This window comes from Xenopus laevis, chromosome 9_10L (assembly GCF_017654675.1).
Source record: "Xenopus laevis strain J_2021 chromosome 9_10L, Xenopus_laevis_v10.1, whole genome shotgun sequence".
Classification (NCBI taxonomy): Eukaryota; Metazoa; Chordata; class Amphibia; order Anura; family Pipidae; genus Xenopus; species Xenopus laevis.
Window position 1 is genome coordinate 5,522,905 of NC_054387.1, and position 18,555 is coordinate 5,541,459.

General features: G+C 43.6%; 2 protein-coding genes across 2 annotated transcripts in view; both read left to right on the top strand.

Moving 5' to 3' along the window:
• The first annotated feature begins 15 nt into the window (after nt 1-15).
• dbf4b.L (DBF4 zinc finger B L homeolog) lies at nt 16-11,664 on the top strand. The gene is given in 12 exon segments (NM_001089271.1): nt 16-43; nt 2,671-2,819; nt 3,981-4,112; nt 4,231-4,284; nt 4,818-4,878; nt 5,108-5,175; nt 5,952-5,988; nt 6,091-6,136; nt 6,590-6,700; nt 7,409-7,511; nt 7,633-7,742; nt 8,836-11,664. Coding segments are annotated over 12 exon segments (2,355 nt in total). The 3' UTR covers nt 10,292-11,664.
• A 6,475-nt stretch (nt 11,665-18,139) lies between these two features.
• Nucleotides 18,140-18,555, top strand: part of adam11.L (ADAM metallopeptidase domain 11 L homeolog) — a 30,360-nt gene continuing 29,944 nt past the window's right edge. Inside the window, exon 1 of the mRNA XM_018234833.2 lies at nt 18,140-18,409. Within this exon, the coding sequence (XP_018090322.1) occupies nt 18,340-18,409 (70 nt within the window). The 5' untranslated portion in view covers nt 18,140-18,339. The remainder of the gene's footprint in view (nt 18,410-18,555) is intronic.

The window sequence follows — 18,555 nt, forward strand, 5'->3', positions numbered from 1 at the left end:
AGCGAGACAAGGTCCATGGCCAGTGTGATCTCTGTTCTGCATGGTAAGTGGCCTCACACCGGCGCCCGGCTCTTCATTTGCTTTATCCTCTCCCTCATACTCTCATTCTGCTTCTCATTTCCATTTGGCTCACCCCCAAAATGGATCCTTCCACCTTAACATTCATTTTTATTATAATGGAGAGAGGGATATTCTGAGACCATTTGCAATTGGTTTTCATTTTTTATTATTTGTGCTTTTTGACTTATTTAGCTTTTTATTCAGGCAGCTCTCCAGTTTGTAATTTCACCAGTCTGGTTGCTAGGGTCCTAATTCCCCTAGCAACCATGCATTGATTTGAATAAGAGACTGGAATATGAATAGGAGAGGCCTGAATACAAAGATGAGGAATAAAAAGTAGCAATAACAATACATTTGTAGCCTTAAAGAGCATTTGTTTTTATAGATGGGGTCAGTGACCCCCATTTGAAAGCTGGAAAGAGAAGAAAAAGGCAAATCAAAAAAACAATAAAAAAAAAAAGAAGGCCAATTGAAATGTTGCTTAGAATGAGCCATTCTAAGCATTCTCGTCTGAACTACACATTTCAGACAAGCATATACCTGTAGATGTTACTTGATGTGGCCACTTCATTGGCAAGGGATCAGTCCTAGTTCAGGCTTTTCAGAAAGGGGTTCACCTATATTTTACCTTATCATTTCAAGCATCTTTTCAATTCATCTTTTGTTTTTACATTATTTGCCTTCTGACTTTTTCCAGCTTTCAAACAGGGTCACTTTAGGCCTCTCCTATTTATATTCCAGTCTCTTATTCAAATCAATGCATGGTTGCTAGAGAGCTGGGCCCTAGCAACCAGTTGGCTGAAATTACAAACTGGAGAGCTGCTGAATAAAAAGCTAAATGATTCAAAAACCGCAAGTAATAAAAAATGAAAACCAATTGCAAATTGTCTCAGAATATCCCTCTCTACATCACACTAACAGTTCATTTAAAGGGGAACAACCCCTTTACGTTAACTTTTAGTATGTTGTTCAATGGGTAATTCTAAGCAACTTTTCAGTTGGTCATCGTTGTTTATTTTTTATTGTTTTGAAAGTCGGTACTTTGTTCTTCTGACTCTTTCCAGCTTTCAAAAGGGGGTCGCCGACCTCCTCTAAAAGCAAATGCTCTGTAAGGCTACAAATGTATTGTTATTGCTACTTTTTATTTCTCATATTTCTATTCAGGCCTCTCCTATTCATATTCCAGTCTCTTATTCAAATCAATGCATGGTTGCTAGGGTAATTAGGACCCTAGCAACCAGACGGTTGAAATTACAAACTGATGAATAAAAAGCTAAATAACTCAAAAACTCCAAATAGAATAAATAGAATTCAACCCTTAACATAAAAAAGCCCTACCCTACCCTACCTCGTTTTTGCGGCGACCAATCTTCCCAAATGCCTTCCCTCACTCTGAAGTCGCCTGAGTGCTTCACACATGGCGATTTGTTTTCGGGCGATTTCCAAAAAAAAATCGCTGTGTGATTGGCGCCGGCGTTTTTTCATTTTAGCTGGCGCAGGGTGAGGGAAGGCGTTTGGGGAGATTGGTCGCCGCAAAAACGAGGCGATTAGTCGCCAGGCGACCAAATCTCCCCAAAACGCCCAGTGTGGTCTGACCCTAAGTGTTACCCCGGGTAAATGCCCCTTACGTTTTACTTACCCCTCGGTGCAGATTCAGGCATCGGAGTTCACGGGCGCCATCTTCAGCCGCTTCAGTAATCTTCAGAATGAGACCGGCGATTCTGCAATTTTCGTGAATTTCGCCAGATGCGCCGTTGTCACGGAACAGAAATTGCTCCAACTGCGCATGCGCCGCCACGCCGGTCTCATTCCGAAGAGAAGAAGATGGCGCCCGTGAACTCCGATGCATGAATCTGCACGAGGGGTAAGTAAAACGTTGGGGGCATTTTCCCGGGGTAACACTTGGGCTGGGGGAGGAGGGAGGGGGTCTATGTAGGGTTTTTTTTTTAATATTAGGGTTGAATTCTCCTTTAAACCTGCCCAATGGATATATGTCCCCCCTAAACACTGGTGTCTATAGACCTTTGTACAGACACCCTCCACTATGATTCTGTTCTCTCTAAAGCAAATAAAACACCCTTATATCCCCATTTGCTGTCTCTAAATTAGGGAGGCACCCAATCTGGGATTCGTCCTTTTTCAGCAGGATTCGGCTGAATCCTTCTGCCCGGCCGAACTGAATCGGAATCCTAATTTGCATACACAGGGATATCACGTGAACAAGGAAGTAAACAATGTTTCCCCCCTTCCCATCCTTAATTTGCATATGTAAACTAGGATTGTGTTCGGTATTCGGCCGAATCTTTCGTGAAGGATTCGGCCGAATCCAAAATATTGGATTCAGTGCATCCCTGCTCTTAATGGGGCAGTCCATAATAATGAATCATTCAGGCACAAATCCCCAGTAGCCTTGTCCTTTATAAATGATAACAAATACTTCTGGCTTTAGCTATTGATCGTCCTTCAGCTTTAACTGCAGCTCTTTAATCATTGAGCAAAGCCGTACTGATATCATTGGCCAACGTCTATCAATAAGTATCACAATCTCTTCTGGTCTGTCCCTGTATGAATAACCACAGTGTGTGTGACGTGTACAATCTGTGCGCTCAGGTCAGGTGATGCAGCAGGACGATGAACCCCCATTGGCCAAGAGACGTCGCTGCAGGGAGATCACCTTTGCGGGGAAGTCGTTCTACCTGGATGTGCCGGCCAACAGACAGACGCAGCTCCTGACTAAAGCCATCGGAAGACTTGGAGGGGTGAGTGCTGCTCAGGTGTAATGCAAGGAGCAGTCGCTTATTGTACTAGTCCATTCATTTCAGTGGCATTGAAAGTACTTTTGTTCTCTAATGTCCGAGAGAAGATAGTTTAAAGGTCTAGTTCACCTTTATTTCTAAATGGCCTTTTAAAGGTCTAGTTCACCTTTATTTCTAAATGGCCTTTTATATATATATATATATATATATATATATATATATATATATATATATATATATATATATATATATATATATATATATATATATATATATATATATATATATATATATATATATATATATATATATATATATATAATATAATATAATATAATATAATATAATATAATTTTTCTAAATATTTAGCTTTTTTTTGTTTAGTGGCTCTCTAGTTTGGAATTTCTGCAGCTGCCTGGTTGCTAGAGTCCAGTTACCCCTAGCAACCAGACAGCGGTTGGAATGAGCGACTAGAAGGTAATATGTATGAACTTTATTATTTCTTTAAAGGAGAACTAAAGAAGTAGCTAGAAATGTTTACATTATGTTTTGGGCTATTGTTCAACCGCAGCCCTTTAGCAGTAAAGATCTGTGTCTCCAAAGATGCCCCAGTAGCTCCCCGTCTTCTTTTCTGCTGATTCACTGCACATGCTGCTGTCCCTTACTGAGCTTAGGGACCCACTCACAATATACAGTACACATAGAATAGAAATGTCACAATATAAGGCTGATTAGTAATTAATACACATAATTACTACATGGCAGCACAGAAACCAGTGCAATTAGCATCAGAATTGAATAATCAGCAAACCTGTAGCATCAGCTTATATTACAGCCAGGGAAGCTCATTTTCTGCTGGATAATTAGTGACGAGCCCTAAGCTTAGCTTCTCAACAGCCAATCAGAGCCCACTGAGCATGTGAGTGTCACAGACACTTTCCAAGATGGTGACCCCCTGTGACAAGTTTGAAGTCCTGGATCATTGCTGCTATTGACAAGCTGAAACTTTAGCCTCGTGCAGTAAGTTCACTATATAAAATATGCCTTTTTTAACCATATTCATTTTTTGGGTTTAGTTCTCCTTTAAGCAGACTTGTTTATCAAGCACGAGGAGGGATATATGGAAATTACTAGTATTTGATAATTTATTGATAATCTCCGCAGATCATCGAGAGCTTCCTGAGCAGAGATGTCGACTATGTGGTGACTGGCAGCAAGAAAGCAGTGGCCAGTGTGAGCTCTGTGGCTACTAGAAGAGGAGAAAAGTCCCAAATCCAGGCTGCGGAACGGAAGGAGGTGACTCCACATCTTCTTCATCATCTACCCCAAGACTTTTCTTTTCACCCTTCTTTTCCCAACTCCGTGGCCTTCCTTTCCCCGCTGGATAACGTCTCCTCTCTTTAACTTCTTGCAGCCCATTCACTGTAGCCGTGGGAAGCAGCTTCTGAAGAAAGTCGTCCATAGTCAGGTAAGTGATTGGCTACAGAGCCATGTTGGCAGGTTAAAGGGGTGGTTCACCTTTAAGTTAACTTTAATCTGTTATAATTCTAAGCAACTTTTCAACTGGCCTTCATTTTTCCTTTCTCATAGTTTCTGAATGATTTGCCTTCTTCTTCTGACTCTTTCCAGCTTTCAAACGGGGGTCACTGACCCCATCTAAAAAAACAAATGCTCTGTAAGGCTACAAAAGTATTGTTATTGCTACTTTTTATTCCTCCTCTTTCTATTCAGGCCTCTCATTCATATTCCAGTCTCTTATTCAAATCAGTGCATGGTTGCTAGGGGAATTTGGACCCTAGCAACCAGATGGCTGAAATTGCAAACTGAAGAGCTGCTGAATAAAAAGTTAAATAAGTCAAAAACCACAAATAATAAAAAATGAAAACCAATTGCAAATAGTCTCAGAATATCCCTCTCTACATCATACTAAAAGTTAACTCAAAGGTGAACAACCCCTTAAAGTGTATTTGGCTGCTTCTAATATCTTCCCAATTCTCGCAGGAGTGCAACAGCGTCCTCACCAACGCACGTTCTTGGGGAGTCACGGTTCTCTACGTGGAAGGTATCCCATTCATTTCCCTATAATGACTCTTATCTGTATACAGAGAGTGCTAAAGTAGGCAGTATCATTTTCTTCCTCTTGTCACAGCCTCAAAACGAGGAAGAAATTAGGAAAATGACTGTGTCACTGCTAAATGATCAATTTATGTAAAAACAAGGAAAAAATGCCCAAGAGCAAAATGTAAGAGTACAAATCTCTGCTGTGTACTTAAACACTTCTTTCTCCCCAGATGTTGTAAGTTATATAGAGCGTCTGGAGCGACCTCCCTCTCGTGGAATCCAGAATAAAACGGCAGAGGTAAGAATCAATTTATTGTGCAGGTTTTGGTATATCAAGGGCGCTTAAACTGTCGGTCAGGATTAAAAAATGGTTTCCTGTGCTGTTTAGTCTGGGTGACGGATGCATAAATACAAGAAATCTGATGCTTTACTTCACTAGGCTCAAAGTGATTATTGGTTAAGTCACTGGTCTCTTAATTCTGCAGGGGTTTTGTCAGAAGTTGAATTGTCCTGTGCCTCGGGTAGATTAAGGTGCCTGTACATGGGTCAGACAAAGGCTTTTGGTCAAGCAAGCAGCAGATTATTGGCTGTGTTAAGGTGGCCATACACGGGCAGATTTTTTACTTCTGATTCCAGAACGTTCCGATAATATCGGTAACTTATCGGATAGTTGATGTTGTACGAACAATCGTCGGAATGAATGATTGGCTCGACAGTATCGTTGGCAAAATTGATCGGATGAGTTTAAAAATTTTGGTCTCTCTGGCTCTCTCTCTTCGTATGGTAGAACCATCTCCAGACGATCGTTTAATGGCTCAAATTGACATCTGAAATCCCATGGGTTTAGGATAAACCTAAGCATTGATTCAGCATAGCAGGGATGAATGACCTTCAAGCTGGGATGTATCACTGCTCAAGGCCACCTAACCTGAAGGGTGGCAGCCCCACTGGTCTAGATTGTAGTAAATCTTAAGTTCATCAGGCTGGACAACGGATATAAGATGCTTTGTAGGTTGGTGATGCAAGCCAACAAGTATTGGGAACCCCTTAGTATCTCTGTGTCTCTGTTTTTAGGGCCGAGCTGCAGATTCTACAAGGCCAAGTCTGAAAAGTGAGTAAACGACCCCCTCCCCTCGTGTCACATTTCTTTCCTCCCACCTCCTTTATTACATACTGTGTTCTAAAATGTATTTTTAATCTCTCTCTTTGCCAGTTGCGAGACTGAGGAGCCCGTTCATAAAAATTGAGGATCAGAGCAGGTAAAGAGTCTGCAATTGCGTTCTCTCTATTTTGATTGGCACTAATGAGTAGACTGAGTACAACATGTAAGCCAATAGGGGGAGTTTTGTCCTACAGATCTGATTTTAGCGCGTATAACACACACGTCACTCCGGACTTCAACAGTAAAAACAGGTCCTGAAATTTCAAGAGTCCCAAGCAGCCCCCACAGGGTTGTGGGGTTGGGCGTAATTGAGTAGTGTCTAGGGTGGATTAGGGGTCCACATCCGGGCTATTTACTTGTAGGCACCACCCAGTGGGCTAATAATTGTGACCCACCATTGGGGTGGCACAGCTAACTTCGTTCTACAAGACCCTGATTAGCAATGGCTGCCCAGTGTGCAACTGTCAGCCTTATTAGCTTTATTTTAACTGCCTGTTTGTTCTTTCTGTCGCACAGCACTCCAATGTTTCCTTATATTCTGTATCCATAGAAAGTTTCGCCCTCTACAATGCACTTTTACAAGCTTCCCAGAACTCTCGTTTGTGTGTTCCGATAAGAGCCCCTTTGAGACCGTCCAGACAGTCAAAAAGAAGGATCCTGGGTAAGCAGTCTTAAAGGTTACTTGCCACTTATGTTTTATTCATGTAGGTTTATATAAATGTATGTATTCAGCAGTATAAAAGGTACAAATTCTACCTGATGATTGGTTACTGCTCTTTTTATTACATACCGTATATACTCGAGTATAAGCAGAGTTTTTCAGCCCCCAAAATATGCTGAAAAACTCTACTTCGGCTATACTAGGGTCAAGCGCAAAAAACGTCTGAGAATAGTCGTCGGCGTCTGAGAATAGTCGTCGGCGTCTGAGAATAGTCGTCGGCGTCTGAGAATAGTCGCCGGCATCCAAGAATAGTCTCCAAGATTATTCGCCGGCGTTCAAGAATAGTCGCCGGCATCCAAAAATGAGTCGCTGGCACCTCCAATGGGAGCAGAAACCCTCAATTTTTTGATTGAAACTTACCAGAAGCTGTTGCATTTCTCACCCTAGGCTTATACTCGAGTCAATAAGCTTTCCCAGTTTTTGGAGGTAAAATTAGGTACCTCGGCTTATACTCGAGTATATACGGTAACCCTCTAAATGTTGTTAATAAAGACCTGTAAGTACAACTGTCCTTTTCTTTGAATTATTGCTTATACTGTATATGAATGTACCCCTTGTGAATGTGTATACGTACAGTATATGGAGGATTCCCCTCCCAGATGTATGCATCTATTACTTTTCTTTTGCTAACAACCATTAACCCTTCAGTGATCAGGAGGAGGAGGAAGGACAAAGAAGTCAGAAGCCCCAAGCAAGGAAAAGAAAAGGTTATTGCGAGTGCTGCGAGGAAACCTTTGACGCCCTGAGTGAGGTAAGGAAACTGCCCTGTAAGTAATGGGGAAATAGGATAATAATAGAATGCTGGGTGAAACATTTGTAGCTGGTATACAAAGCATCCACAGCCTAATACTTTTTCTCATACACACCCCCAGCATCTAGTTGGTGAGCACCACTTCCGATTCGTTTCCAATCCTTTGAGTTACAAGATGATCGATGACCTTGCTGCCCAACTTACCTGTGACCTCATGGAACTGCCTTTTGGGTATGATGTAAAACATTGCTCCTTGGCCTTCCTATTCCCCATAATCAGTGAGATTGTGCTTTATACGAGTTTGAGTACAACAAGTACTTTAGGGCTAGACTAGTCAGATCAGGTAGGTTTGTTTTTCTGTAGAGTGCCTTGTGGGACAATCCCTTTTAGTGTAACAACTCGCCCCTCTCTACCTAATGTGTTTAGAATGTCTCTCCTGCTCGTCAGATCCAGCTTTCTAATTGCTTCTCTGGCGGATAGCCACGTTCTGTGGCTGGCTGCTTTGCTTCTATAACCCTTTCAGTCCCAGGTGGCAGAAATTTCCATCCCAGAAATAGTCTGTAATCACGGAGCAGGTAATCCTACCCTTGGAGCTTCCTACGGACTCTCGGCCAAGCTCTGAGAACAGGACCATTCGACCCACTGTGCAATAATTCAACATTCAGAACATCTCGGTCTTTGTTTTTAATGCTGTGACATTTGCAAACAGGTGCAAACAATTGGGGCATTATTTACCGACATTATTCCCAAAATTCCTTTGTCATGGCACCTGTTTCTAAATATGACATAACTTGCATCTGTACCATTATGGGCATACATTTGTGCACCAATCCATACACTGTGCCTTGCTCTGTAGTAATAGAAACCACAGTGACTGCTCCTAGTAAATGAGGTTCCCTGTGTACCATTTTATCTTCCAATGTATTTGCTAGGGATGCACCGAATCCACTTTTTTGGATTCGGCCGAACCCCAAAATCCTATGTGAAAGATTCAGCCGAATACCGAACCGAACCCTAATTTGCATATGCAAATGGGAGGGGAAAACATTTTTACTTCCTTGTTTTCTGACAAAAAGTCATGTAATTTCCCTCCCCGCTCCTAATTTGCATTGCATATGCAAATTCGGTTCGGCCAGGCAGAAGGATTCGGCCGAATCTGAATCCTGCTGAGAAAGGCCGAATCCTGGATTCGGTGCATCCCTAGTATTTGCCTTGTTCTCCAAAATTCACTTATTAGAATTTCTTTCCCAAGTAAGACATATTTGTATTGTGCCGTTAATTCTCATTCTAATAGACTGTTCTAATTATAATCAATTTGATGTAGGTCACCCACAAGCCCAGAAGCTGAAAGATCTTCCCAAAATGAGGACTGGGATTTGGATCTGGCACCTGGTGAGGCAGAGCCTGCAGGGAATGAGGGACATGAGCTGGGAATCCTTAAGGCTACAAGGTTGGACAAGGATGGACATGCTGATTGTGAAGATCAAGGTGCTCCTGCGTATTTAAGGGACGGTGGGGCAGAAGGACCAGATCAGAGATGTGGTGAAATCCCATTGGCCAACATAGAAGTTGATGTTTACAATGTCTGTTCTTTTGATCAACCTGTTGTCACGTGTACCATGGAGCTGCCAGATGTAAGTGCAGAAGGCAAGATCCATAGTAACTTGTTAGGCAGTACTGTGGGTGATGAGCGGGTGCTGCAGAGGACTAATGGCACGTGTGAGCCCCACATAGACCTGGCTCTTGGGAATGGAAGAGAACTGAAACATGCAGAGCTACAGAAGGATCCATTAACAAAAGATTCACAACCAGAGCTACTTTCTACTGCACATGAACAACTTCCTACCAGTGCTCCGTGTATGCTACTAGAGGGAGCATCTGTTGTGCATTTTCCATCTCACGGTGGTACCGTCGGGTCACAGGGTGATGTGACATCCCATTCAGCTGCTAATAAGCCACACACTGAGAACTGTCCGGTAGATTCCACAGGTGACCGTCACGCAGAACCAGCTGGGAGTGATGCCCTTGCCATGTCTTGTGTAATTCCCACTCTGGATAATGGAGGAAGACACGTGGATGCCACAATGCAGTCACACTGGGAGGTGCCGTTGGGAGGTACCACTGATACACTGCTTAGTTACAGCACTACAGTGACTGTTGGGGAGCTGGGCCCAGAAGCTCACAATCCCACTCCAGAACAACAACCACTGCTCATATCTACTTGTTCATCCATTACCACTGTTTGCTGCACGGATACAGAGTTTAAGAGTTGCACCGTGAGTGTTCATTCCACGTCCCACTCTCCGCCCAATCAGAATGTGAAAAGTAACCAAACCCCATCTTTGCTTGAAATGGACCTTGCCAACCCGAACTGCCACAGAGCCAAACGGAAACACTGGGATTCACTTCTATCCCCTCCAGGGAAAAGACCCACTAGCCCTTCCCACTGCCAATCTTTGACATTGCCCATGTGGCTTTTATGCCAGTTTCCTAATTATGGGCAGCAGGTACAGGTGCCTGTGTGGGCAGATTTGTGCAAGTGGGATGGCACAGCGGCAGTAGAAGAGGGGACGGTTGATTGCAGTTCTTCTTCTACTCTTCCTAAACTGCACCAGGACAGTTTCTCTTCTGAGTCCGACTGGGACGCCCACCTGCCATCTTTTTTCCAGAATAACCCACAGCAGAGCTTGCAGTGTGGGGATCTGAGGACAGCCCAGGTTACCCTTAATGAGAGCTGGTATGGGAAACAGCTGTGCAACATACTGACCCATGATCCATAACCTCTGCAGCGTTATCCAGTTGTAACTGTTGGGAAAGTTGATGGAGAAGGTACAATTGACCATGTGAACTGCAAAAACCCATAATGCTAAATGTCCCCTTTTTGTTTTTTAGTATCCATTTTGTTCTTCGTCTTTCTGTCCCTTTATGAGTTATTTTGTGAGTGTTTATCTTGCACAAGTGCCTTCTCTTTTCTGCTTTGTGGATCTCCCCACCCCCTTCCTTCCGGAATGGGTAAGTCAGATGGAGACCTCTGCCTCTGCCCAGAGCTCTTAACTGCTTCTTAATGACTTAATGGGTTGAAGAAGTTTTTAGATGGAATTGAAATGCCTCCTCCAATCGTGCCAGAATCACCAAGCTATGAACTCATCCTGTCTACAAACTGATCCAATGCCTTCAGCAAAGAAACATTAATGGCTCTCGCTCTCTCACTGGGAGCAAAATGGGCCCTAAAGTTGCATGTGAATATGTTTAAACAGGCAGGTCCTGTTTTTTCCTGCATGTGTGTCTTGAGACCCCTTTGTTGGGATTTGTAGTTCTGCCCCAGCTGAGACGGGTGGAACAGGATAGACATTCCTGACCTACGGTGCCCCCTTGGGCCAAAGGTCACCCATTTATAAATAGCAGCACATGGGACTTTTTTGGGGGCCTGTCATGCTAGCATATTGTTGTCATGTGAGCTTATTTTAGTTGAAATCAACAATAGTTAAAGGACAAGGAAAGGCTTAATCACTGGGAGCTGTTTGGCACCCCAAGGTAATAATATAAGGATTGCAGTGCCGCCATTGTGTTTCCTGCTCCAGGATTCTTGCTACTGCCCTGGGCTGTACTCGTGCAATAGAGCAAAACTTTAGCTCTCTTACACCAGCTACAAGGTGCTGGTGTGTCACCCAGGGTCATAACTGAGCACCCCCAAGTGATGAAGCCTTTCCTTCTCTTTTAATAGCCAACTCAACACTAGAAGTCAATTGCTTTTGTACTCAGAAATATCTGGTTGGACATACCATCGGTAGCTTAAGTTACTGATGCACTAAGCATCTCCGTCCGTTTCTCTGCTCGTTTCCATGGACCAGTGAGAGGCTTGTATTTATACATCACATTTTTAGACAACTACGTTTTATTGGAAACTCATTTTGGCCATACAGTAATAAAATCGGCATTACCAGGATAGCCGAACCCATCTGAAACTGCAGTTGTTGATTGACTGTGGCTGCTGGGAGTTCATCTAATACGTATGTATCCCTAAGAAAGGAACAGCCCAGTAGTAGGCACCATCTATACCTCTACACATTGTAACTTCTCAGTGCATTTATTACCAACCATGCTATGTATTTTATTGAAAGTTTGTTTGCTATGAATAAAATGTTTTTTTTTTCTAAAGGGTTTTGTGATATTTACTGTATGCCAGTTTGAACAGGGATGCCCACTAAGTACCCAGCTACGTATATCTTTATATTGCTGAGTTTATTCATCCAATGTGCCAAGCATTTTGCTGTGACCCCTACCCCTGGATGTACATGGTACTTTCCTCTAATAAAAAGATGGAGAAAGCCCTGGTGCAGGTTTGTTGCATAGGGGTGACCCATTAGAACCCTGAAGCAGCCCTGCAAACAGATGCTTCTCTTGGACTAAACTAGCTTGTGTAGGAAAGACCGAGAGGATCCATCATTGCTGTATGCTGCTTTCTTCTCACAACTCCCAGGAGACCTTTAACCTTCTCTGCTGCTTCCAGAAAATGAACATGGTTCCCTTATTGACGTCTCTGTCTGGAATTCAACTGTGAGGATTAGCAAATTGGTGTGTCAGAAGCAGTAAGTAAGTGCTGCTCAGCACATGGCCGCATGACTAAGGGGTTGGCATAAACAAAAAGTTCTCCTGATTGCCTGTGGAATTGTTCTTCATGTACTAATACTGCTTTTCTCCCATGGTCAGGCTGGATCATTGCACTCTACAGGCACGTGGCAGAGAGCTTCTCTCTTTTGTGGAAAGGGCATTTCTAGGCAGAAGAGCCTAACCTAGCCTTATGTCAATGAAAGGTAATGTCCTCTGCATAATGGACCTCTGCACACAGTTTTTGCCTGTGTTTTTGCTTTACAGATAACGGAGAGTCCATTTTTTTGGTCCTTTAAGAGGAGTAATTAGTAGTGATTTGCTGGGACCAGACCGTCCTCCTGCGAGTCGCGGGAGAGTTCTAGTTGAGCTTTTCTGCCTGCTCCCACTCTTAGAAACCCACAGTAACCAATTAGATGGGGTGCGGTGTGAGTGGAACCTACTGTTTGTCCAGGTTGCCTAAATGCAGTGACAGTGGAAGCCGCTATTGCAGATGTAACAAAGCATGGGGAGTAGCCTCCTGTTTCACTGAAGAGGTTTCATTGATTTTAGCGGAGACCGTTTGGATTGAATTCAAAACTAATTTTAAAAAGCAGAAGGTAAAAAGGGTGGCTACATTTGTTCTCTTCTTTCTATATAGCAGGTCTCAGATCAATTGTTTTGTATCTTCCCATCATTGCTCATCTGATCTATAAGACTTATTGGTCCTCCAAAGCCTTGTATGGTTTTTATTACTTTATACCAACTAACTCATTTCCCATTGCACCTTCCTTTTGTTTATTTTCCCTTTCTTTTTTTCATCCAATGCAAATATTAGGAAAGATCAATAATGATATTGCAATCTAAATATTAGTGAGATTTGGGGTGCATGGCTTGATGCCATTTGCTGGGGGGAGACCAGTGCAAAGTGGCATACAAGAAGCATTTAGCTCAAGCTCCATTTGAAGGTCCAACATTTGGCCAGAATCTCACTTGAAGGTCCAGTCTTCATCCCTGATCCAACTTGAAGGCCCAGCCTTTGGTCGGGTCTCTCTTAGCTGATGTACAAGGTAAATATTTACCATATTGTTGAATTCAGCCATAGGTCCAAGAATATCTAGTACGGCAAATATTTTATTCACCCCAAATTTCTCCCTAACTGGCTTTCAGGGGTATCTAGGAGAGCAAACAACCTTTCTCCCCAATTTTTTTTATCCTAACTGGCCTTCCAAAAAAGTTGATGACTTGCATTGCTTGGTTTGCCCAATTCATTGACTCTATTGAGTGACATTGGCTTGAGCTTCAGCCTTTGCTGGAATCAATACAGCTTTGGGAGATAGTATTGGGTAAAAGGCAATGAAGGTACAGATACTTTGCAATGATACAATTTTTAAAAGTTTTTTCCTAAGGAGCAAATGCATTTTTAAAAGTTGATCTGCCAAATCAATGTCATATGGGGAGTGGGGACGTTGTGCAATCTCAGAAGATCTTATAGGGGAAATTAAAATTGACATCATTGTGTTTTCAGTGACTTACCCTTTGCTGGCTGCCTGCTTGCTGACAACATTGACAGCAAATTCCATCCCTGTAATGAAAATACAGGCCCCTTTATTAAGGAGCGGGTGGGTGGCAGAAAGAAAGTCATTACAAGTAGTCTTCTGTTCTGGGAATTGGGGTTATGCTCTTCTTAGCCAAATTAATTCCCCCCCTAAGGAAAGAAATTCCCAGAACAGTGAATGATTGTCTTTGTCCCATCCCCTGCCTGACATTAAAAGGCTAATAACTGAATGTCCCCCTTTGAGTACAAATAGCTGTACCACCAACTGCTCATAATTAGGGCCACAGGGAACTGAGATTTTTGGGCTGTTCTACTGTAGTATAGCTGTCACGCCAGAGCTATCTTTAGTATGGTGGGACTTGGGGGGAAAACTAGGCCTTCAGATGGGACCTGTACATCAAATGTAGGGCTCAATGTTGGGAAACTCTCGTCCCTTGTTTACAAGTATGGTACCATAAACTTTCTCCAGGACATGAACCCTCGAGGTTCCTGGATGCTGTAGTCTCAGTAGCTTAAGGCTTGTCCCTTGTTTACAAGTATGGTACCATAACCTCCAGGACGTGGCCCTCAAGAGGTTCCTGGATGCTGTAGCATCAGTATCTTAAGGCTCATCCCTTGTTTACAAGTATGGTACTATAACCTCTTTCCAGCGCATGTTCCTGGAAGCTGTAGTTCCAGAAGCTTAAGACTTGTCCCTTACAAGTATCTCATTGTATTCACACAAGTGATGGAAAATTCTGGCAGATGATGGAAAATTCTGGCAGATGAAACTATAATTCTCCCACACAGTCTGCCCTTCTCCTACTTACTGTAACCTCCCTTGGCTTCCAGCTAAAGACAAGACGTAGGCACTTGCCAGCATTTATTGTGTCTGCTTATATTTCAGAGCCCCGACTAATATCACATGGCACAATGGTACGAATAAAACTCTGAATATCAAGTGCAAGTGAACACAATAACCTGCCTACATCACCCAGAAGGTACAAGCTGACCTCAGCTCACGTGGCCTGCTGGCCTTGTATCCTCGAAGCCAAAAAAGCATAGAGAAGGATAATGTTGTGAATCTTTGATTTCAATACAGACACAAAAATGATATGAACTGTAGAAGAAATGATCTGTTTTACTTAGAAGTGGCTATATGTAACACCCTAGGTGCCCCGACTGGCTCGCTTGATAGCGTCAGAAAGACTATCCTAGTGAATGATTCATATATAATCAGATGTGATCACTAGGAAAGGACATTTAATTCAGTCAATAAACCTCCACATTAACCAGAAAGCAGGGCATTACCAGATGTTGGATCATCTCCTACACCTTCACCTAGAGGAAGATGATTGGTTGTGATGCCTCATAAACCAGGATTCCACCAGCCAGCTCATCTTCCTTGACTTGCTCCTCACACTTGGTGTAGCATGGGGAACCTTTCCACTGATTTAGGTTTACCCTGGATATCTGTTGCATTGCATGGCAGTTTGGTTTTGCTTTATCACTGCGATAAGAAGGTTTCAAGTCTAGGGACACACATGCCAATCATCAAGATCTGGTCACCCATCCAATTATGAGCATTTCCCTTGGAACCCACATATTGTGGGACCCACAATTGTAGGCAGGAAGCCTGTGGAATATTAGTAATAGATGAAAGCAGTGCTTTCCAGCCATCCATCCGGTGATTCTATTTTTCATTTAATAGGACTCTACCTATTAATAACAGCTTCCCCCGTTTTGCGGGTGACTGTGTGTACCCACGGAGAGGGGGCAAATGGACAAGGCACAATAACAAGGCCGAGCTGAGCGATTAATAATGAAGATTTACTGCATCATCATTTCCATGCTGCCCTGGATATTAATCAGTACCTGGGCAGAGATGGTGACATGCTAAATCCCCATTATTAATCACTAGGAAGGGGTTGTGAGTGTTTATTTGTTTCCCTTAAAGGTGAATTTGCCTTAACATGCTGTAGAACGACTCCTGGGCAGCACACATCTCTCAGGAGAGAGAACCCCCTGCTGTTTGGGTATTCCCCTGTGCATAGGCCACAAATAGCCACTGGAGAGCCACATTAGACCCTGGGGGGCTTTAGTTGGAAAGAACTGCTAGGAGACACCCTACAAATGAAGTTCCAAAACTGTGCCTTTCCTCCTTGGGGTTTTTACAACTTTTAATAGGGGTGCAGCCTATAAAATATGGGGGAACATACTGATGTGTTATGGACAATGGGTTGGGACAGTCTCTAACATTTTTGGACAAAAAAGGGCTCTTGCATGTGATAAGACACGTGTGTGTGTGTCCAACTCTGTGCTTGTTGCAGGGACCAGTCAATACTAGGCCAGGGAGTCGGAACCAGGCACAAAGGTTGGAGGTAATTACATAGAACGTTTAAACCTATGGAAATAGTCAATGGATGTATATTGGGAAGTTGCTGAGAATTACATTTCCTTTCAGTTCCTGCAGTTACTTACAGACCCCGATGATCCTGCTGTGCAGCCAGAGCAACATTAGGGAGCTTGTTCCTCTGTGCGCACCTTTCCTACATTCTCTTATCCTTGAGGGGCTCTAGGTCCAGCTGGATCCCCCCTGCACTTGTACTCTGTTCCATCTCTGGGCAAATAGAGCGATCAAAGCCTCGCAAATCAATTATTCACGTCTCACAGGTAGGAAACATTCTCTTGCTATATTTATTATTAATTCACCCATATGCATTAACCCCATAAATCCCTAGGAAAGCCTCATTGCACACTTGTAAACATGCCATACCATGCATTATTAATCCTACTGGCTCAGCATTATTGCATGAATACTGGAGAGTTACAGGGAAAGATTATACTGAGCAACAAAGGAATCGATAGGGAGCAATTGTATTGTGCAACCGGAGGAACTATGGGGAAGGTTATATGGAGCAATAGGAGGAGTTATAGTGAGGGTTATATGAAGCAATAGGAGGAGTTTTAGGGAGGGTTATATGGAGCAATAGGAGGAGTTATACGGAGGGTTACATGGAGCAATAGGAGGAGTTATAGGGAGGGTTATATGGAGCAATAGGAGGAGTTATAGGAGGGTTATATGGAGCAATAGGAGGAGTTATAGGGAGGGTTATATGGAGCAATAGGAGGAGTTATAGGGAGGGGTATATGGAGCAATAGGAGGAGTTATAGGAGGGTTATATGGAGCAATAGGAGGAGTTATAGGGAGGGTTATATGGAGCAATAGGAGGAGTTATAGGGAGGGGTATATGGAGCAATAGGAGGAATTATAGGAGGGTTATATGGAGCAATAGGAGGAGTTATAGGAGGGTTATATGGAGCAATAACAGTGGATAATAGTCTCTGGGAAGGGAGTGTGACTGTGGGATAGCAGGTATAGTAGGGAGAGATGGTGCCTATAGTAACAGTGGATAATAGTCTCTGGGAAGGGAGTGTGACTGTGGGATAGCAGGTATAGTAGGGAGAGAAGAGATGGTGCCTATAGTAACAGTGGATAATAGTCTCTGGGAAGGGAGTGTGACTGTGGGATAGCAGGTATAGTAGGGAGAGATGGTGCCTATAGTAACAGTGGGATAATAGTCTCTGGGAAGGGAGTGTGACTGTGGGATAGCAGGTATAGTAGGGAGAGATGGTGCCTATAGTAACAGTGGATACTAGTCTCTGGGAAGGGAGTGTGACTGTGGGATAGCAGGTATAGTAGGGAGAGATGGTGTCTATAGTAACAGTGGATACTAGTCTCTGGGAAGGGAGTGTGACTGTGGGATAGCAGGTATAGTAGGGAGAGATGGTGCCTATAGTAACAGTGGATAATAGTCTCTGGGGAGGCAGTGTGACTGTGGGATAGCAGGTATAGTAGGGAGAGATGGTGCCTATAGTAACAGTGGGATAATAGTCTCTAGGAAGGGAGTGTGACTGTGGGATAACAGGTATAGTAGGGAGAGATGGTGTCTATAGTAACAGTGGATAATAGTCTCTGGGAAGGGAGTGTGACTGTGGGATAGCAGGTATAGTAGGAAGAGATGGTGTCTATAGTAACTGGATAATAGTCTCTGGGAAGGGAGTGTTACTGTGGGATAGTGGATATAGAAGAGAAGAGAATAATTCCATCCAATTGCGTCAGTCCCCTCTGGCTGGAAGGAATTCGGACACAGAGTAGGATGCCAAGGCTGGAGCTGATTCTGACCTGTAGAGCGACTGAGGATCATGGGAGTTTAATTGACAGCAGAACAATCACAGATGTCTTTAGAATTGATTGTCAATTTGAATAATAAAACACACAGACAATGTTTTATCCATAAAATCTCACCATCCCCATAGCTGCCCATTGAACGTGTAAGAGGGTTACGGAGAAGCCCCAGTGGGTGTGTAGGGGCAGGAATTAGGGTGGAAGGTTGGATGAAGGCTGAGATCAGTCTATGGGAAAGGATGGGGGGAAGGGAATAGATGGGGGGGAGGCAGGAGAGGGAGGGGGAGAGTGGTCCTCCCTCACGTGTCCCTATGTTAATACAGGAGCCTGTGCCTCACACACACACTGCAGATCCAGCATCGTTGGGCACACAGCTAGGGAGCACTACACCCTGATGGTGACGGGGGCACAAAGAAGCCGGGCTGATGTCCCCAGGCTGAGGGCTCCTGTCTGTGTGAGGCTCTTCCCTGTCACCCCCATGCCCCCTGTGCTCAGGGCTGAATGATTATGTATGAATGATGTGTCTGGGGCTGCTCTGGGTTGTAGCTGCTGTGATCTCTACCAGTGCCACTATGCCTCCATTGGGTAAGTACCAGACCCCCACTCCCACCCCTGATACCCCCTCTACATGCAACAGTCGCCTCCATCCATTCCTTGCAATGTCTAACCTGTTCTCCTCCTCCAGCTGTTGCTGAACTATAAATCTCGCCGTGACAGTCGATTTTGGTAGT